Source organism: Equus quagga, chromosome 8 (assembly GCF_021613505.1).
Source record: "Equus quagga isolate Etosha38 chromosome 8, UCLA_HA_Equagga_1.0, whole genome shotgun sequence".
In the NCBI taxonomy this organism is placed as follows: Eukaryota; Metazoa; Chordata; class Mammalia; order Perissodactyla; family Equidae; genus Equus; species Equus quagga.
The window spans coordinates 60,864,262-60,886,803 of NC_060274.1; the positions used below are offsets into that span (position 1 = coordinate 60,864,262).

The 22,542-nt window shown below is 36.1% G+C and overlaps 2 protein-coding genes across 4 annotated transcripts in view; one reads left to right on the top strand and one right to left on the bottom strand.

Moving 5' to 3' along the window:
* The window catches only part of KRIT1 (KRIT1 ankyrin repeat containing), a 37,341-nt gene extending 15,575 nt beyond the window's left edge, over nt 1-21,766 (bottom strand). The window contains exons 1-11 of one of the 2 annotated variants that reach the window (XM_046670105.1): nt 21,290-21,766; nt 17,062-17,165; nt 15,956-16,115; nt 12,284-12,376; nt 11,034-11,163; nt 10,155-10,398; nt 9,848-9,963; nt 9,486-9,629; nt 3,257-3,413; nt 2,501-2,608; nt 716-872 (exon numbers count right to left, since the gene is read on the bottom strand). In XM_046670105.1, coding sequence (XP_046526061.1) covers nt 716-872; nt 2,501-2,608; nt 3,257-3,413; nt 9,486-9,629; nt 9,848-9,963; nt 10,155-10,398; nt 11,034-11,163; nt 12,284-12,376; nt 15,956-16,115; nt 17,062-17,163 — 1,411 coding nt within the window. In that variant the 5' untranslated portion in view covers nt 17,164-17,165; nt 21,290-21,766. Of the gene's footprint in view, nt 1-715; nt 873-2,500; nt 2,609-3,256; nt 3,414-9,485; nt 9,630-9,847; nt 9,964-10,154; nt 10,399-11,033; nt 11,164-12,283; nt 12,377-15,955; nt 16,116-17,061; nt 17,216-21,289 lie in introns of both variants that reach the window. The other variant, XM_046670106.1, reaches the window with a different exon arrangement.
* A 137-nt stretch (nt 21,767-21,903) lies between these two features.
* The window catches only part of ANKIB1 (ankyrin repeat and IBR domain containing 1), a 135,498-nt gene continuing 134,859 nt past the window's right edge, over nt 21,904-22,542 (top strand). The window contains exon 1 of one of the 2 annotated variants that reach the window (XM_046669378.1): nt 21,904-22,378. The gene's annotated coding sequence lies outside the window, so the exon portion shown is untranslated. The remainder of the gene's footprint in view (nt 22,379-22,542) is intronic. The other variant, XM_046669377.1, reaches the window with a different exon arrangement.

Sequence of the window (22,542 nt, forward strand, 5' to 3'; positions counted from 1 at the left end):
TGATGTCCCACATGCCACAATTAGAATATACAGCTATGTACTGGGGGGATTTGTGGAGAAAAAGCAGAAAAAAATCTTTTTTTTATTATAAAAGTAAAAACTTAAAAAATTAAAAAATTAAAAAAAAGAATTATGAAAATAATTCTTAAATAAAATTTATTAAATGTATTTAAGATCCTTAATTCCACGATAGCCTATTTAACTATGATACAATTAGGAGAATTTGGTGTTTAAAAAAATACAATTAAACTATTAGATAACCAATCACAACTACCTCAATTAAATCCCTTATGTATCTGAAATTCTTTGTCTGAGAGACAAATCTATAGTGACATTAGGTTGGTTTTAAATAAAAATACCTGATAGAAAACTAATATAAAGAAAAAGAACATTTGCATTATTTTGAGGTGAGATGAACAATGAAAATAAAGGCAAGTTGGACAACTACATTTAAGGGCATTCTTATCAAATTCCATTGCCAGAGAAGGAATGTTTTGGCTTTTACCACTTAAAACACTGTCTGAGGCAGGGGGTGGGGTAGGCCCAGAGGCTTACCTATTTCAGCAGTTTGAACACTAACAATTTACATAACAGAGAACATTACATCATTTCAAAATTTATAAGTCAATAGTAAACTGATGCTATATTTAGGTCTACCAACCCACTCTCAAAAAGGAATAATGAGGTTTACATAACAGAATAAGAACTTTCTTACTGAGGTTTTCTGAACAGATCCAAATAGTGAAATATTGTTGTGTTTCTTGAGAGAGACGCATTCCTTCCATTATCTGCTGCACTGTGGTATTATTTCCATGTTTCAGTTCGACAGAACGGTATGACCCATCCATTCTGTATATTCGAACTTTTTCATACTAGGACAATGATAATAAATTATGCACCCTGGTTAGAAATTATACATTCCAATCCAACAAAATGCTTTAATTTCATCTGCCTTATTATAGATTTCTAACATGGAAAATATCAGAAAAACTGTCTGAAATGACAATCTGCTGGCAATATTTTTAAAAATTTTACTTCTATTTTATATTTTCCAGTTTCCTCTGGATATACCATGGTCAAATAAGTTTGAGAAACTAAGGCAAATGGCTTTAAAAAAATATTCAACTGCAGAATCTTGTGGGAGGATATTTTAAAGCCATTAATGTACAATGTAAATATGATATGGGGGATACAGACTCGGTTAACTAAATCCGGCATTAGTAAAGTACCTCATAAGTCCAGTGGGCCACAAACTATACTGTAGAAATGTGTACCAGCAATAATTTGTCCTAAGAGGAAAGTGTGATGGAAGACTCTGCAGGTAAAAGCTATGGAACAATGGACCTTAAGCCAAGTTTTTTTCCTCCAGTTCAGAAAATTCCAGAGAGAAATGACATTCTCAATACATTTTTATTGTTATGGGAAGTAACTAATGCCTCTAAACTTCCAGAACAGTTCACTTTGGATAAAAGTACCTAATTCCTCTTACCATATACATTTACATATAAAACTTATGCCAGGAATAAAAATGTGTTCTAACTATACAGTTAGAAAATAAATTGCAATGAAGTATAACATAAAGGTGCCTGTACTGCTTATCTATTTCCTTGTGTTTGTCTTGTGCTCATGGAAAAGTGTTTTGACAAAATGTGTATGAGTGGGTAATTTTCCTTACAGGCAGAGATCATATATTTATTCTTTATCATTTAACACTTTCAGCATTTCATGGTGTTAAATTCACAGAAACACTCAACAAATACTTATTGTCTAGTTGATGGGAATGTTTGTAAAGGCTCAGACATAATATGGGCTGTATCTGTTGATATCAAGCTTTATCCTTCATCTGTTGATACAAATCCTTCTATCTGGTTTGCAAGTTTTCAAACAGTTTTTAAATTGATGACAGTTTTGTTGTCACTATAACTTTTAGGCATAACTGAGTTTATTCTAACTGTTAATACTTCTCTATCTTAATGTCACTGCTTATTATTTCAGACATAATTAGATGGAAAGGCCAGGTTGAACTGGCAGAATAAAAGAGCTAAGAAATCTCCTATTTTAACCCATTCACTTTCTTGAGCAGGAAAATGAATCTGTAATAGATAAGTTACTTGCTGAAACTAAATTAATGAATGATGTGTAACATTATTTACAAATATGAAATATTGCTTAGAAGGTCTAAGTAGAGAGATATGCTTCAATAAATAGATTACAATTTGTAATTAGCACATCAAGTATAGATATTATACTGGAAATTAGATAAATTTCAGGTGATTGAAAAATTTATTTATTTATGTAAGTTTTATTCTGTTATACAAAAACAAGTGTCCAAATGTTAGGGAGGATAACAAATTGAATACCTATAAAGTCTAACCATGAGTTTTACAAAAGCAGTAAAGAAGCTATCCATCCATGCATCCTTCTACTCTTGTCACAGATCTTCAAATTACTTATCAATTTAAATACGACGCTTGGCTTTATTTATGAAAATAATTCTTACTGGTTTGTTAATGGCTTCCTTCAATAATTTTGCAGCTTCTTCCCAATTATTTTGTTTGTTTTCTTCACAAATATTTAAAGGGGATCTTCCTTGTTGGTCTGTTATGTGCTGGAGATGTGGGGGCGGGGAAGGATAAAGAAAGATAGGCATTACACATAGACTGTGTTCTAAGGGAAAATATCATTCAATCAATCAAAGTTTCATAAACAGACTCGTCTAGTAGTAAGTAAATATTAACCCTACCTAGACATGCTATACTCAAAATAAACATGACGTGCCAAAGATGAAAGACTCAAAGCACTATTCAATGTGACTGTTTTTTTAAAAAGTTCTGATTATAGACACAACAAAGATTTTGTTAATGCTATTATTTTTCCCTTTACAAAATACTTGTTAACACAAATTCTAGAAAATGGGTAGAACATCTTTTTCCTTCTTAAAAATATTTTTTAGGAAATACAATATAAAAGGAAAAGATGTTAAATTTTATGTACATTGTGGGATGGATGGTGGTGATGGCTGCACAACAATGTGAAGGTACTTAATAACACTGGACTTTACATCTAAAAATGGTTAAAATGGTACATTTTATGTGAGGTATATTTTACCACAATACAATAATTATGTACAAAAGCAAAGTTTATACACAAATATTATTTATTCTATATATTAAGTGAAATTTGTTTTTATTTTTCAGCTGCTCTCTTAAGTACATAATTTAACATTAAAAAAAAGAAAACCTGGAAAATCACTTACTCTGTCAACTTCTGGATGGTTTAGGAGAATCTGTACTATTTCAGCATGGCCTCCTCCAGCAGCAAAATGAAGAGGAGAACTAAGCTGCCCATTTAAAAGGTTTGGATTGCACTTTCCTTTCTCTAATAATATGCGAGTGGCCTCAACTTTTCCATACCTATACAAAAGTAAACACACCTAAAAAAGTCATCTGAAATGTTTTAAACATCCAAACTTTAGGCAACATCTCAAAGAAATCTAAGATTTTTCCAGGGCAGAGAGCAAGGAATTAAGACATTGCTATAAATGTTTCCAGTGCCTAGGGATTTCTTATGAATTATTCAGTTCAGTTTGACTCTTTCTATTTCTGATGGGGGAGAAAATAAAATTTCAAATACAAGATAGAGCAGCTGATAGCAGATCACTGCACACAAAGCAAAAAATTATAAATTAGAGAGAGAAAATTTTTAGTCAGAAATATGCTCAGAATCAGAGAGTAACTCATAAAACTAACAATGCTTTTCACTTGGGCCTGTGATTTACAAAATAGGCCGAAGACATAATTCTATATGTAGCTGATACAGCAGTATCAGGCAATATGAGAGACACAAAGGTATGTGCTCTAATAAAGATATATAATGTAATTGGAGAAGTAAAACAAAAACATGGGATAGGGGCTGGCCCAGTGGTGTAGTGGTTAAGTTTGTGCGCTCTGCTTCAGTGCCCTGGGGTTTGCAGGTTCGGATCGTGGGCACAGACCTAGCACTGCTCATCAAGCCATGCTTTGGTGGCATCCCACATAAAGCAGAGGAGGATTGGGACAGATTTTAGCTCAGCAACAATCTTCCTCAAGCAAAAGGAGGAAGATAGGCAACAGCTCAGGGCCAATCTTCCTCACAAAAAAACCAAAAAAACCCCCATGGGATAAATTACACAGTGTTATAAAATTTAAGTAACAGTTTAGGATAACAATCAACAAAATAAGGCACTATATATTTGTCAAATCAAAATAGTATATATTAATGCTTTAAAAAAATGTCAGAAAAGGAAGATATGATTTCAGTCTAAAATGGTCCTGAAAAATGTTTTGATACAGAACAATCTGAACTGGATTTTAAATGGGAAGAAACTGAAGAGATGTCGAAGAGAGGTAAAATATTTTACGTAGTGGGAAAAGGAGTGTGCAAAGCAAGGACCAGGAGAACACAAAGCATGTGCCAGACAAAGTGAGTCCATCATACGGTTACAGCCAAAAACTTATGTGAGGCTGCAATCTGAAGCAATGGTGGAAAAGTAATTCATTGTTTGGAAATAAATGGGTGGGAAGAAGGAAGGGGAAAGGAAATTTGCTTTTAGATTTGGTGCATTTGAGGGGAAACAGCGCATCTTTAGACGTGATCCAATTCGCCCTCAACTTCCTTCCTTCCCCTTCACATACCCTGTGGTTTTCCTACGCCCTGAACCTGCCACTTATAGACTACCCCTTCTTATACGTGTGACATTTTGCTCGTGTTCTTTGCTATTCTTGAGACATCTTTTTCCTCCTCCTCATTTTGTCCAGGTTAAGCTCTATTATTTCTTTGGCATAGGTTAAATATCTACCTCCTCTATATTCCCACTACATTTTAGCTTCTTCTATGGGATTTACTTCATTTTACCTACTTTCATCCTTGTTTATATACATCTCTTCTCTATCAGCCTGAGAATTTCTTGAGAGTACAGACAGCGTATTTGCATTCTCCAAACTGCCATAAGCACAAAAATGAGTAACTAAGCTGTTCAGTAGGCAACTGAAAATGCAGCCATGGTACTCAGGAGGAAGGCAAAGGCTTGGGATATCTATCTGAGAATATACAAATTTATCTAACTGAAAAGAATACTGTTAAGGCTGGGAGAAAGGATGAAATCTTTCCGAGAGAGAATCTAGAGAAAGATGATCATCTTAGAACAATGAAATGCATCTTGAAAAACACTCTTTCAGGACAGGAAAAGATATTGAGGGGACAATTCAAATAATAATAAAAATAATTAATACAAACATACATTTTGTATGATGCTCTAAAGTTTTCAAGGTACTTTCTTTCTTTCTTTTTTTTTTTTTTTTGCTGAGGAAGATTCACCCTGAGCTAACATCTGTGCCAATCTTCTTTTATTTTATTTAGATGTAGGTCACCGCCACAGCATGTCTGCAGGTAACTAGGTACCAAACCTGGCCCTCTGAAGCAGAGTGTGCCAAACTTAACCACTAGGCCACAGGGCAGGCACTGTCAAGGTACTTTCTTAAATAATTATTTAATATAATCTTCACAGCAACTTATAAGGCAGGCAGAGGGATTTTTATTGCATGCATGAGAAAAATAAAGCTTGAACCAGTTAAGTCACTTGCCCAAGATCTCAAGGTTACTAGTCAGGGTTAGAATCTAGTTTTCTGAATCTTAGGATAGCAGTTTCCATACTATAACACATGCTTGGGTCACAGAATGGAGGCCAGTATTTCAATATTAATAATGATAAGGTAACAATAATATCCTGCATTTGTACTGACCTTCATGCCCTCCACTATGCCCTTTCAACTCCACTTTGTTCTTAGAACGAAAGGGTGGTCAATAGTATTAAAAATGCTGCAGAGCAGGGAAAGAGATTAAAAACTGAGAAAAGGTGAAGAAGTTTCATGAAGAGTGAAAAAGAAAGCAGTGAGTGTGGCCCACTCACCCTTGAAGTCTGGCTATGAAACAAAGGAAAGAAACAGAATAGTGGCTAGAAGAGGCAGCAGGTTCAAATTAAGGTTCTTTTCAAGGAGAGAGAGAACCATGTATGCTTGAAGGCAGGAAGAAAGAAATTGCAGAAAAGGAGAAAGTGAATTTAATGGGGAACAAAAGAAGTTTTACTTGTATACCCTACGATATAGGAGAGAGATGGGAACAAAAATTGATCATTGGGGTAGAGAAGAAGGACATTTCTGATGGCTTCAATTTTCTTTGACAACAAGGGGTAAAACTATCCGATGAGAATAGAGAAAGAAGTAGTGGGAGTTTAAGTGCTTAAGAGTAGAAAGGTCTAGAATAGCTTATAGGGGAGGACTAAAAGGCTCACAGGATGAATGAGACAAAGAGAACAGAGAGCTAACCTACAGTGAGGACCCAAATGAAATCAGATGGAATAATTTGTAGGGAGCCAAATGATCTTAGTTCCAAAACACTCTAACAATGATGTGAAGCCTAAAAGTACTATCACAGAGAGGACACTGACTTGAGAGAGGTGAGAAAACATGGGATGCCAATGAGGCATTTACTGAATGGCTGACAAGTTATCCATATGGAGAGAAAGCCAACTTAAACAGTTTTGGAAAATGGTGATTCTAGTAAAGAATAGATTTTAGGTACCTGGTTACGAATATGAGAATTTTAAAAGCTTGGAACAATCCTAGGAGTGATTTAATTAAGTGGTTCTCAAATAGTGGTCTGGGAACCCATGAGGATCCCTGAAATCTTTTCCAAGTGTCCTCCAGGTCAAACATATTTTCATAATAATACTAAGAAGTTATTTGCCCTTTCCATTCTCATTTTCTTCTAAGTGTACAGTGGAGTTTTGTAAAAGCTACATGACACGTAATACTGCAACAAATTAAAGGCAGAAGCAGACGTGAGAATCCAGCTATCTTCTATTTAGCTGGACAGCAAAGAGATTTGCAAGAATGTTAAAACAATGCTACTCTTCTGATTTTTTATTTTGGAAAATATGGTATATTTCATAAAATTGTATTTATGTTATTATTGTTTTATTTTTAAAAGAATTAATAAATACTTAAAAATATTTTTCAGTTTTAACTTCTAATCTGGTAAATAACATTAGGTATAATTCACATAAACAAAAGCCCTTTGGGATTTTTCACTTTTAAGAGTAAAAAAGGGTCCTGACACCAAAGTTTGAGAACCACTGATCTAATAAAACTCTCATTTTAAAGATGAGAAAACAGACCCAAACGGGTAACACATCTTGTCTAAGTTTATAAACATAAGCTCCAAATCCCATCTCTTGATGAGACAGCCCAGTATCCCCCTCCTCAATCTTTGTACCAATTAGTAAATAAGAGTATATTTCCAAGATAAAGTAATTTAAGTTCTTACTAAATAGTTAAGTCAGTCTTCATTCACACCCACATCAGTCAAATGATCCATCTGATTAAAAGTATTGCAAGGTGATCCATACTACTCCTTGTGTATTAAACTTGGCTGTTACTTCCAGCTGACAGAAAATTAATTTTATCAAAACATAAAACTGTTTTCCTTGCTGTATTCTAATAATGAGGTTTTTCAAATAAAAATACTACAGATTAACCAATTTTAGATTTAGACATCAAAATGTTTAAATTTTTATAATACTTTAATAATAACAGCCAACATTTATTGAGTGCTTATTATGGTGTGAGGTACTCTCAAAGCATGTTCTCCCTTAATCTTAAGAAAAGTATTATTATTAAACCCGTCTTATAGATAAACAGACAGATCCTTAGAGACATTAAGTAACTTGCCAAAGGTCATACTTTTAGGAACTAACCGTTGAGACTGAAACTTAGGTACATTCCCAAACACATTAAATACTATGCCATACTTCTGTTTTTATGTAATACGTAATTGAAAACATTACCATTCTTTTTTTTTTTGAGGTAGATCAGCCCTGAGCTAACATCTGCCACAAATCCTCCTCTTTTTGTTGAGGAAGACTGGCCCTGAGCTAACATCTGTGCCCATCTTCCTTTACTTTATATGTGGGATGCCTGCCACTGGCATGGCTTGACAAGCAGTGCGTAGGTCCACACCCAGGATCTGAACCACCGAACCAGGGGCCGCTGAAGCGGAACCTGTGAACGTAACTGCTAGTGCAACCGGGTCAGCCCCTATCATTCTTTTATTAGAGAAGAAAACAACCCGCTGCCTCTTTAAAAAGGGCAACAATACAGCCAATTGTAAACTTGGGACTCCTAAACTAAAATTCATTGCCTCTGTCTTTCCTAATTGCACAGGATCCTTTCCTGGATTCCTATATTCTCTTCCTCCTTTTGTTCAGCTCCAGGTAAGGCATGTGATTTCTTTTAGTACTGTTGCTGCTACCAGTAATGACTAGTAATCTGAAGAAACAATTATAAATTCAGTAAAAGATGATTTAGGTTAACTCTTTCCAAATCTGAATGTAAAAATTCCCTGTAGTGGAAAAACAATTAGAACACATTTATAGAATAAGACAGTATATTTTTAAGGAAGCAGCGCATTTTTAAGGAAGATAGATGTATATTAAAAGCAACTGTATTTCACTACTTGATCACAAATATTGGAATCAGTGAAATCGAATGAATTTGAGCTGCAAAGAACTCTAGAAATGATCTAATTAATGTATTTTACATATAGAGTAAAAAAACTGAGATGCAGAGAGGTGAACTGAATACCTTGCTCAATGTCATGCAGCTAAAAAGTTGTGGACATTTAACAGGCAGTAAATAATGTAAGCACTTCTTAAAGTAGCCAAAGAACTTCACTTTAAATAATAAGTCAAAAGCAAATTTCCCACAAGAAATAATGGTAAATAACTTTATGTCCTTTCTAGAGGATGGGCTATAGCAAAGTTAACTGCCACTGTGAACACAAATTTAAGAACTCAGCCCAGCTGAGGGAGAGAGTTACCATTACACGAAAAGAGTAGGAGAGCAAGAACTACATTGGGCAACTAGTGGAAAGAGCTAACCCCAATCCTGTGAGCTAATCCTACTCATCTAAAAAGAAAAAAGGGAGACTTTGATTTTAATAAAGGCTTTTGGAGGTTTCCTGATACCACAGCTTCCCAAAGAACTAAAAGGATATTTTTCTAACATGACGCAAGTTCAAACCATAAGTAGTTAACACATGTAAATTTTACAGTAAGGATAAACAAACATAACTCCATATAAAAACCATAGAAATTGCAAGGGTGAATAAGGAACCCTGTGCTGCGCAATGGCACTTGGTAGTCATTATCTATCCTACTGAATGATCTAGTTAGGCCTGAGATCACTAACAATTCTTTTCCCATGGGGCAGATCTTGCAATTCTGAATGGTGGCACATGTGTGGTAACCAGAGATCTAAACAGAAAGCTCATAAGGCAAACCATGGTAGAGAAAAAGTGGCCGGGATGAGACTAGTTTTGAAAAGAAGCACTAACATTTAGAACTAAGGATTCATTCTTTCTAAAAAGAAAAGAATAAGTAATCTATTTACCAGCATGCATAATGAATAGGTGCCCAGTGGTCACTATCTAATTGGTTGACTGAAAATCTTTCATTGAGAAGACGGCTTAATAATTCTGAATCTCCTTCACAGGCACTTCGATGGAGAGGAAAATCATCTACCCACTGTCGTTCCCTAATCATTAAAAACAAAAAACAGCACTGTTGAAATTCACATTGTTTCAAAACAAACATGATATATTTATGAAAACTATGTATCACTGAACAGCTGAAAACTAAATCATTTATGTAATGCTTACATTGCATACTAATTGCACCTATCATTTTAAAGAATATTTCAACATTAGAATGCAAGTTTTAAAAAAGCAATGTGGAATAAAACCAAAATAGTACTTGTCTTCTGTGACACTGCTCATACTTCTCTGCCATTTTTCCTGTTTGGGAATTTGGATTTTTGAGTAGTCTGGAGCTCCTAGACCAAAGTATGGATTTATTACCACTTTATCTACCTAGAAAGGGAAAACAAACAAAACAAAAACCCCTTAAGAGCTTTAGATACTTGACTGTAATATATACAAATAGAGCTAAAAGTAGATGTCATCTTCATGTTTACAATTAGTAATAGATGCATTTATCTCAGGAAACAAAATTACATTTGAGATGAAATATCTTTTGAAACCAAAATTCATTCAACTCTTACCCGGTTTGTATACTGAAGATCTGATCCAAACAAAGGGTTGTAAATACAGGTATCGGCTTTCTCCAGGGCTAACATTTTACTCTTTATTTCTAATGCACTATAGCCCATATGTAGCGAATTTTCTGTCTGACCTGATTCAGTGGCATATGCAGGGTTTATGACATTAGTTTTTATCCGCTCAAGAGGAGAGGGTCGGAATAAAGCTGGAATGAAGTGAGACTGTGCATGACGTTCATCTAACCACCTGGCAAAACAGAAAGAAGTAGCAGAAGTATTTGTTCAAAAGTGAAGATGAAAAAAGTAGACCTCTATCCAACTCTGATATGTGATATTTCTAATATTACATTCAGATTTTTACAATTTTAATTAGTGTTGGTTAAGTACTTCATTTACTATTGATAAATGTTTTGTTAATCGACAGAGAAAACTATTTTTAAAAATGCATATACCATTATAATAATAATAAAAACCCCTTTCAGAAAACATGAAGCACTTTTAAAATTTAAACCACTGAAATGTAGGTGATATTAGCCCTGTTGTTAGGGAAAGACAAAAAAGCATGATAGGTAAAACGACTTGTTCACTGATAAGTGTAACTCATACTAAATATAGTTTTATAACAAAGGAATCTTAATTCTTAAACCAGGGCAGTCTTAGTCAATTTTGAAGAATAAAATTAACATATTGAAAGCAAACCAGGACAATCTTGTCTTTGGAGTTTTTCATTTTTACATTATACTTCAAAAACTTACCACTTCTTAAAACAAATATTATTAATTTCATTATTTTCTTCCAAAAGTGTTTGTATTTATCAGAGCTAATCTCTACTATAAACATGTATTTGATTTATTAAAAAATGTTTTTAATGGCAGTTCTTACTTATCCAAGGCTATCAACATCCTTGCTGTAAGTGTAGCAAAGTGAGTGCTGGATTCACTACAGACTCGCATAATATCTTGTAAGCAGTAAAAAATTGGGCATCCTGGAGTATATGTATATTTAGTATTATCTGAAAAAGAAAAATGAAGAATTATGCCATCATATAAAAGGTTTACAACTGCATATTTTTTATTTATAAGTATACAGTATGTTAAGAAAATTGTTAACTTTAACATAAATTGTTCTAGATTTGGAATTAGAAGACCTGGATTCAAGTGACGGCCAGCTCTGTGAACGAAGCATTTAGAATCTTGGAGGACCGCAGAAATTGTTTCCTCTTTCTCTTCCTCAACAATGTTGCAAAACTCTGATTAATAAGATTTCCCACGCCATTTAAAATACTAAACTTTTTAACTTAAGTATGGCTGGGGGAAAAAATATATCTGCAATGCCAGAGCTGGCGAATAAAATACATGTAAGTACTGTGTAGCAGTTGATGGGCTGTCCACAGTGGGTCATTGACATGTCATCACTATTATTACTATGTTACATGAGGTCAGTATTCTATAGCTTCCAAAGTGATTTGAACATCTAATTCCTCACTGAATTCTTCCAGCATGATGAACCAAGTAGGAGCAGATACAGTCCTACAAATAAAGAGCTGAGGCTTAAAGAGGTGATTTGCCCAAGGGCACAAAATTAGTGGGCTTACAAGGTTTGCACTGAAACTCAGTATTTTTTCTATTATTCCATGGTGTCAAAGGCTCAAATTAAATTTTCATATTAGATTTAAGTTCTTTAAATATTACCAATCCTGTTGGGCAGAGTATTTTAGAACTATTATTGACACTTTCTTGTCTCAAATACAAGATAGGTACTCATCGTAATCTGCTAATTTTCCAAAATACTTAAATACCTATTTCTATTCTATCTATAGCATATCCTTTGAAAATCCCTCATTATAACTTGAAAACTTTTAGTTTCAGTTATGGCTTCCCTCCTCACTTCTTTATTCTGCTTTTAAAAATAGAAACAAAAACATTGCTGCTCAGTCCAGAAGCCTGAATATAGTTTGAAATCAAAACATGTTTGTTTAAGTAACAAACTTCTCCATCTCCATTAATTTAAAAACATGTATTTTACAACAGTATTATAGTAGTAACCACAATGCAAATTCCTGAGTTCCTCAGTAGACTTTAACTTAGCATTTAAGGTATATAAAGATTCATAAGATAAAACTCAGACCTTACCTTTGACAACTGATGGAACAATAAATAATGCCGCTTCTCTGCCCATCTTCTCCCCATCCAGAGGAAATTTCTTCATCAGTACCACTCGTTTTCCTAATCATTTTTTAAAAAGTCAGTAAAGATAAAAAATAATAGGCCTTTAAATCTTATAAATTACCTTCAGAATTAGAAAAAAATTTTAAAGGCAGTATTAATAGGAATTGAAACATAAAAAGTCAATTTTATTATATGCACTAATAAAAACTGGTAATTGTGATAATAATGCAAATCCTCATGTGGACAATCAACCAGTGGATTCATCGTCCTGGTCTTAACTTACTAGAAGAGAGGCTTCCTTTAGCAAGGAAAAACGAGCTGCTAAGGATTGACAGAGCAATTGAACACCAAGGCACCCTGCAGGGTCAAAAGGCATACACTTCCTCACTCAGCTGGAATGTAGATGGTAAGAATTTTACTATAGTTTAAGCTGGCTAAGGAGGGTGGTATATATGTTTCAAAGTCTTAACGTTTAGTAGTTTTGCTTAACATTCAACCTCCGTCCTTAATTTCAGTTTTTATTAAAACCTGATTGGGCTACAAACTATTGCCTGAACTGCAACCACCATTCTTAGTCTGTTTTTCCTGATTGGGCAGTAGAGGGCTATAAATAATAACCTATGAGCTTTGCACTCTAAAACCTCTCATCTTCTAGTGACCTTTGCCATGATTTTTATCAATCCTTCCAATCTCCCCGCCCAAAGAAAGAGAACCTTGTTCCTGACCCAGGTAAGAATACCTGGCTGCATACTTTCTGTGAACAGAAAGATAATACAAGAATTTCAAGTAGCTTCATTTATTCACGAAATGCTGGAATCAATATTTGTGATTACTAGGGCCCATTATTATTACAGCCTCCAAACAATTATTTTACAAAATGGACACTTGTACAAAATATAAGCATTAGATACAGAATAACATTCTAACAAATTTCAGATGCAATATTTCTTTTGTCTGGCTTGAGGTCTTATCCCACTTAATCTTTGCCTTGCTGCTTCCCCAAACCCAGTTCTGGTCCATTGTTTAACTGCCTACTTTGCAAATTACAGACGTAACTATGAGATCTGTTGCAGGGGAAAAATAAAAGCACTGACTATAAGTTGGGAAATGAGGGTTCTAGCCCTATTTCTTCTACTAATGGCAATATTTTAGCAGGTGACAACCTATGTCTGCATTTCCATTTTACAGATGTGAAAATGACCACATACCAACTCACAGGACCAATTTAAGAATTTCATGAATAAGTGTGGTAGTATTTTATAAACTATATATAGCACTGCACAAAAAAATAAGGCATAATGACTGCTATTATAAAGTAATTTGTGATTTTCATGTGATGTTTACTTAAGGAATCATACTACTCTATAAAAATATTTCATACATTTAGAAAACCTCAATTGAATAGGATAGTCAGGATATGGCATGGCTTATTAACAGAATTGTCTATTTAGTTAACTAAAACTTCTCTATTTTAATTTCTCTTATTAAAAGCTGCCTGAAAATATATTAGTACATTTTACTGTCTAAGTATACAAGGCATAATTGTGCTAGACATGTTTCAGGTGCCTATCCACTCATAGCTTCTCCTAACAGAAACTACCCAGCCTTCTGGGCCAGGGGACATTTTGTTAACACTGATAACGCCTCTATCCCCCTTCTGGGTAAATGGACAGAGTGTTAGACTTTGGCTCATCCACAGCAAATTACAACTTGTCTACCTCAGTTCAAATATGTGATTTGGGCTAATCAGATTTGTTTCAGGAATTTGATTCCACGATAAATCCTGCAAACTGTAACAATTAAGCAATATGATAAGTCTAGATAAAAATTTATCAGAAAAGTCCAAGGCTGAAGTAGAAAAGACTGACAAATTTGAGGCATCCAAAAGGAGCCTTTCACATGCCTTGATCACCCACAAGGATAGTGCCCTTTTTAGCTAAGATCAGTTTATTAAAACGTAAATCCAGGGGCTGGCCCCGTGGCCAAGTGGTTAAGTTGGCATGCTCCGCTTCGGGGGCCCAGGGTTTCGCTGGTTCGGATTCTGGGCACAGACGTGGCGGCACTCATCAGGCCATGCTGAAGCAGAGTCCCACACGCCACAGCTAGAAGGACCCACAACTAAAATATACAACTATGTACTGGGGGGATTTGGGGAGAAAAAGCAGAGGGGGAGAAAAAAAAGAGGAAGACTGGCAACAGTTGTTAGTTCAGGTGCCAATCTTTAAAAAAAAAAAAAGCAAATACAATAATTAGGGAAAGGAGATTCTCTTTGTGGGTCTCAGAATGTGTATCAAAGATCTGTAAATTTACGCAGGAACTTCTTATAATCTTGAGTTACAATGTTTAGAATCCCAACCCACAAAAACCCTTCAAATTTTATTGGGGAGGTTAACTCTTGAGGAGGTAAAATATAGTGAATGATACCTCCAAAAGTTATGAAATACAAGCCTATAGGTCAGCCATCTCTGGAGAAGAAATACCCAAAATAACTAATAAATAAAATCACAGGATTCAGCTTATCTCTGCAACAAAAACAGTCTCTTCACTGAAACAGAAGAATTAGACAACTGATCTCCATAAAGATGAACAAACAGAAAAAACCCACTGAATAAGCTTTAAAAAACTAAAAAGTAGGAACAGAGAGGTATGCTCTACTTTACCAACAATAACGGTTTTCAACTGCTGTTGGACTGAAATTAGCTTTACCTTTTTAATTATAATGCCTGAATCTTGGACATAGTTTATAATTTCTGTAACTTCTAAGTGCTATCTGCTTCTTGTGAAGCTACGGCCTGAGAAACTGACATTAACTTTCATAGGCTATACATTATTTAATATTTTAAATGGGGCCTCAGCATTTCAGGCTTAATACTTCAACAACTCAGTTTGGCTCTTTGAAAAGGGTCTTGTTGGGGGCTGGCCTGGTGGCATAGTGGTTAAGTTCATGTGCTCTGCTTTGGCAGCCCAGGGTTCACAGGTTCAGATCCCAGGTGCGGACCTACGTACCAGTCATCAAGCCATCCTCTGGGAGCGTCCCACATACAAAATAGAGGAAGACTGCCACAGACGTTAGCTCAGAGGCAATCTTCCTTAAGCAAAAAGAGGAAGATTGGCAACAGAAGTTAGCTCAAGGCCAATCTTTCACACCAAGAAAAAAATGGGTCTTCTTACTGTAACCAAAAGGAAAGAAAACCTCTGCTACCTGGTAACTTATAAGATTCTTTTTAATCCATGAATCTTAACATTACTTATTATGGAGAGAGGTTTATAGTTTCCTCTGTCCTAAAGTATAGAAATAAAAATACTAGTTCAAAGATATTTATCTAGGGAACTATATTTCTAGCTAAGGTAGTTTGTACTTTCTTTCAGTTTTTGAGCCACCCCTTGGTTTCCTCTCTCTATTGAACAAATCATTAACATTGTGACTTATTTAAATATTTTTCAACTTAAAAAAAATTATAGTCAAGGTACTTCTTGAAGAGGCATGGCTGCACCTTAAAAAAACCTCTGAATCTTTTTCAAGTGTTTTAAATGGTAAGAAACATAAAAAGAAATTGATTTTAATATATTTTTTAAAAGGTCTTTCTCCACAGGCATTTAAAGTGAACTGTGTTAAAAAAAGGAAAAGTTTCCTACCTCTAATACCCTGGTTTGCAGGAGAAATTGGTTTGGTGGTTTCTACTACATAATCCAATATGCCTTGTGTTATTTCACTGCTGCCTTGAAGTTTAGTTTCCAACAAAACTTTCTTTCTCTTTTTTTTCTGTCCTTCAATGGGAACTTCATGCAACAAAATCTTAGAGGAGAAAAATAAAATTAAGAGAAAGTTTGAAATAAAATTTATTTGCCCTAGAATACAGTAAGCCAGCAGTCTTTCTTAACCCCAGCTGCATATTAGAATAACCCAGGAAGCTTTTAAAACAGTATCAGTGCCTATTAAATCATCTCAGGCCCATTAAATCAGAATGTCTGGAGAGTGGGGTCCTGGTACAGGAAATTTTACAAGTTCCCCAAGTGATGTGACCATGCAGTCAAGACTGAGAACCAGTAAGCCAGAGCACTGCTGAAGCAGCAGCCTCCTGAGAACCCCTGCAGCATCCTTTAACAGGGTTCAGATAACTAACCTTAAAAAAAGCAAGTTAAGCAAAATGCTAGAGAGATTAGTTGGAGTCAGGTTAAATTAGAGGTATTTATGATGCCTGGAATCTGTTGCATGGAAAAGATAACAATTCTGTTTTGGGCTGTTTTTTTGGGCCTCAATCACATTTACTAATATATGTAATATAATTCACGACTATAGAGAAGTAACTTAATTGCCTAAAACTTAAAGGTAAAAAGATAATTTAAATGAACTGTTAAAAATAGTTCTTTGGGAAAATAACCAAGAACAATGTTTAAATTGGAATTTTAAACAAGCTGGCTTTTGCAATGGTGTTTTCATTTTTGAGAGCCATTCATAAATTGTACTAAAACCTAAATCTATAAATTATAAGGAAAATTCAAACAAGTACCTTTTAATATCTAATAATTTATACCTATCAGTGAACAGAAAAATGGTCAAAAGGCATGCAGCAAAAACATCTCTGATGGGCAGAGATGTAGGATTATCTGTTCTGGCTTATCAAGATCTAGGTTGTCAACTACAATTTACAGGATATGATAAGACATATAAAATAAACGAAAATGATAATGGAGAATGACATTCAATAGTAGCAAATCAAATGTTAGTAAATTGTTCTCACTTCATATGACTTAGCTCTGTATTCCCGAGAATTGAGACTGGCAGTATTCTTTGGACGAATAACAGCAACGTATGCATCTTCTGTGTTTTCTGGATTTCCCATTGCTTTATAAAACAAACAAATCCCGTGAAAAATTGAAGGACATATAATCACTCTGAAAGACAATTTTTTAAAAATATTGATTTTTCTTAGACTACATACTACCAAAAGGCAAGTCAGATACGACTAATTGTATCTTACCATTGAATTAAACTTTAGCTTATAATTTAAGATTTCCTTGTAGTTCTTTTTTCCTCTTCTGTTAAAGATAAAATTTTTTTAATGGGGATATATACTTTCATAGGTCTCAATTGTGTAAGAACCTACCTTTTGGACTTAAAAAAAAGTGATACGATTGTAAAATATCCTGTAAATAGTAAGTAAATAATGACTTGAAATAGTGTTTCAGAATAATACACACTTATACAAAAACATTTGGTCATTTGATAAAAGCTTTCTGATGATGACTTAATATTTTCCACTTCCATTATCAATTCCCTAGATAATCCAAGTATATATATATACACACAGACAGACATATACATATATATGTGTGTGTATATATATATATATATATATATACACTTTTTTCCCCAAACTAATTTTATGTCTCCATTGGGCAATTTCCAACAAGTGCCTGAATTTCAAGCACTCTCTTGGTTGTCAAATAGTTCTATCTCCTTGTTAAGTGCTATTATTAATTTTCTTCATGGCTCGACTAAAATGCAACTCTTTGTATTGAATATATTTTATTTATCTTTTTAAAAAAGCTTCCCCTCGTTTATATGCCAGAAAATTTCTAAAAGAACATCAAACAAGGAGTTTCTGTCCTGGCCATGTTGAGATGAACCTTCTCTAGTTTTTTAAAGGTCCATTAGGTATTAAAATGATCTTCACATTTAATGAGTTACTTATTGTCCCAACTCTGATAAAGAAAAAAGAGATCATTTTCAACAAAGGTTTCTGAATGTCATTTGAGAGGAGACAGAGGAATTTATTGTTTTCTCAATGGAATTAATAAAGTCATTTTGGAACCTTTAATTCACTACCCTATATAATAATAATAAATACATTATATAATCAGAAAGTTGCCTTAAAAAGCAATTCTTTTAAAATCTAGTAACTTTTGGCATTTTAAGTAAATGTTAGCCTAAGAGTAAAAAAACCATTAAAATTGTTTTAAATTATTTAAATAGTTTTAAAATTTATTTTAAATTATAAAAATTTTCACTGATTTAGATCCAGAGAAACTACAGATATTTCACGAGAGAAACTACAGTAAAACATCAGGATTGAGACACTTCATTTTGTGAAAAGTTTTGAGGATATATCATTCATTCTCACTCTATACCTCATGGAATATTTTTCAGTTCAGTTTTTCCATAAGATCATACTTAAAACCCACCTCACACAACAGACCTTCCTATACTATGTCAAAAGGATGAGGCCTTTTTCTTCTCATAACTTCTATTCAGTAAATTACTTTTCACCTGAGATTAACAATGACTTCAATATAAAACCTCACAAATTAGGAAATGTATGGATGCCTCCTTGAAGAGTGCAAACCCCAAAAGAAAGATTACATTGTGAATACATTGTATAACATACATGGCACAATTATAGAAACCTTTTTCCTGGTAAGCATCTAAAAAGGAATCAAGTAATTCTTAGTTTTCTGAGCACAATTTAAAGCAAATCAATTCCTGTGCTGATCAACTCATGTTAAGAAAATGTCTACTAGAAAAATACTTTAATTGTTAATACTCATCACTTCCCTAGAATATTTAGTATTACACAGTACACTCAACTTTTAAAAGATAAACAAATACGATGTAATAAAAAAAGACATAACCATGAGGTTAAAAAAAGTATTTTGTTTTTATACCACTTAATGTTAACATACCCCTAAAAGATTCTAAAAACTGATTTTCAAGAAACATTCTACTTGAATATTTGAAATATACATACTTCCAATGACATGAAAGAAGGAAACAAAGGCTTAAGTTAGGAAAAGAATAAAAGTTACTAATATATGAAGGCAAAACTGCTAAGGCAGAAACACATGCAAAGGGATTAGAAGAGAGTAACTTGAGCTAAAAAGAATAGAGAAAGGTATAACTAAAATTTGCAAAATATTTAAATCGAGTTTTAAATAAGAGTTCAAGTGACTAAATATAGGAAACGTGGCATTTTGTTGTATGGCTCATTCTATTCTGGAAAATGCTTATGCATAAAAGATAATATGCTGCCTAAGTAATGAGGTCTTACAAATATGTGGAAGTGGCTCTCAATTGGGCATCGTACCCACCTTGGATCATTTTAAATTTGTAGGGGCATTTCTGGTTGTCACTATGGGGAGGGGAGGTGTACAACTGCCATTTAATCTCCAATGGGGCAATTTTTAACATCTCTTTACTATGCTAGGCAGTCCTGTTTAACAAAATGCAAATATTGTCTTTAATAAGAAACATTTGCTATATAGAGCATAGATGGACAAACTTAAAAAGCCTTTTGCAATGGAGGCAAAGAGTAGATTCAGTATGTGAATATGAGTACCATAAATTTAGTACGCAGAGTCAAAGTTGACAAGATGATTTACTGGTTCACAAAGTACATGCTAATAGAAATTACCAACAATGATCAGAAAGTATATCTTCATAAATAGAAACAAAAAAAATGAAGCATCATCTTAGGGCTCTGTAAAATGTTCCTGAGATAGAGCATGATTCCTCGCCTTCCTCTATCCTTAAGCAATGTTTCTCAACCTTTTACAACCCATGCCAACTTTAAATAACCAAACCAAAGCAAAGAAACCTTACCATCTACACAGTTGAAAATCACTGACAAAATGTATTTTCTTTTTATCCCCACCAGCCAAAATGATTTTATCAAGTTGCCCTTAAGTTTTTATTGCTTTCACTTTCTAAATGACATTTAATATACTTTTAAAATAATATGAATAGCTAACACCCATACTGCTTACTATGTGCTAGACTGCTAAGTGCTTTACATGTATACTCCTTTTATTTCCCCCAAAACCTGATGAAGTAGGTATTATTACTGTTATCCTCATTTTACAGAAGAGAAGCTGAGGTAGAGAGTTGCTAAGTTACTTGCCCGTTCCCCATTCTCCTGGAACAATTCACTATTACAAAGCATTGTAACATTAAAGAGAAGAGACAGCAACTAAACATCAGTAAGAATTCCCCTACAGGGTTTTGTTCACCATAAAAATCTCCTCCTTTTGCTACTCAAATTGGTTTATGATAATAAAAGAAGAGGAAGGAATAATCAAGCAGAATAGAAAATAGCTATTGGTGCTACGTCTAACTCAGCTGGCTTTCTCCTTGTCCCTTCAACCAATTCTACCAATCATCACTTACCAGTACCAACAAGCATCACCAATAATTTTCAAACACTTTCTTTCTGTTGACATTCTATTCTGTACTTTAAGATATTTAATAATAGTCAAACAGCTTTTGAAGGCAATTATACTAAACTTGGCCAACAAAGAAGGAACTAAGTAATAGTATAATTGGGAATCAAATGAATTCCTACAGTGAACACCAAGTACATTCAATGAGGTTATTTGGGGGAGCATGATTTCATCCATAGTTTATCTAAACATGCTATACATCAGCTGCTACTCTAGTTCTACAACCCAATTCTAAGGAGAACCAACTAATACATTGACATGGGTTAAGGGGGAAAGATCATGGAATGAATTGTTTTTATATTGTTATGAAAACAGTTTTGAGTTTTTGTCACTTCCCCCAAATAAGATGAAGACATCAAAAAAGACTGGAGATGCAGAAAGAAGCATTTGCAAACAGAAATGGAAGACACACAAGCTCTCCGAGAGAGAGAAGGGAATGGAGGTGAGATCCTCAGGCAGGCTAGCTGTATCAAAGATTGCTGGTGAAACTAAATGGAGAAAAAACAGACAGACAGCCGAAAGCCTTAAATGATGGAGCGGGGTTGAGAGAGGAAAGGTGAGCTGGAATGACAAGCTGTGTATCGCTTTCCCTGAAATGACGACATTAAACACACTGTCTAGGTTTTTCCTCTGCCACCACCCATCAACGTGCACTACCGGAAAAGGACCGCCACGCCTCTTCGCTCAAAGCGCAGCCACCTAAAAAGTGGCTTTGGCTTCTTTGTAACTACTTGTAAGAAAAACACTCCTTGCCTGGAGAAGCTAGATGTGGAGACAGCTCGGCCTTCCACGTCTCTTCTTTTCTCTCGCTGCAGTCTGGATCTTGCTCCTCCTCGTTTCCCCTAAGGAAACCGGCGGTCTCACCCGAGCGGGCGGCCGAGCGCGTCCCGGGCCGCTACATTCAACTCACTGGGTGGGACAGTCACCTGGGGGGCGGGGGCCCATCACCGCTTTCTCATTCTTCCTTCCCTTCTCCTTCCCAGCGGCCGGGCCCAACTTCCTGTGACAGGAAAACCCACAGTTGCCACCAGAAGCCGCCCGGTGTGTTCGGCCGCGCTCCCCACCGCGCGCCCCGAGAGCTCAGGTCTCCGGCCTCGGAGAGCCTCTTGTTCACCGGCTCTTTACTGTCCTTCCTTCTTCTTGCACCCCCGCACCATACACCCCTCACGCTCTGCCGAAACCTGGGGATTCCAGGTCTTCAGAGGCCTTAGCTTTCCAGCCCGCCGCTACCGGGGCGAGGAAATCGCTTCCGGGTTCACACCCTTAGCAGCCTCGCGGTTGGCGGCAGAAGAGCTTCCGGGTCGGCGGCCGAACTGCTGCCGTTCCTGCTGCTTCTCGCTGGGGCTGCGGGGTGTCTGGGGCTGGTGGCGGGCTGTTCGGGGAGTGGGGTGGCGGCGGTGGGCGCGCCAGCGGCTGAGCCGGAGGCAGGGGAGGGGGTGTGGGCGGCCCGGGCTGTGCGCGCGCGCGCCAGGCTGGAGCATGAGCCGGACTTGACCGCGAGGCGGAGGCAAGAGCCACCGCCCCCTCCTCCCCTCCCCCGAGTGAGGCGGCGCGGCGGCCGAAGAGGGATGGGGGGCGCCCGCCCAGTCTGAGCCTCGCGGCGGGCGCCTCTGGCTCACGCAGCGCTCCCCGCGGGCTTCCAGTGCGCACTCTCGGCCCCAGCAGCCTCTGCCCTGCGGGCTCACCCGGGCCGGCGAGGAGGGGGCGTCCCCCCGGGTGGGTGGGGCGGGGAGGGTACCTGAGGTCACCGGCTCAGCGCAAAAGACGGGCGGCCACGACAGTGGCAGAAACTGCAGAGCTGCGAGATCCACCCGACCCTTACCCTCAGCTCGGGAAGTAACTGTAAGTCAGCTTCGCCGTACGGGTCTGTTTGAGGCTGTCTCAACCCATTTTGGGCTCCGAGTTCAGCGCTGCCTAGTTCACGCCCTCCTGGGTCTCCTACATATGTGCCTGCCTCATCTTGTGGAGGATTGTCCGTCTGTCTGCCGCCATCCCCGAATAGGCAA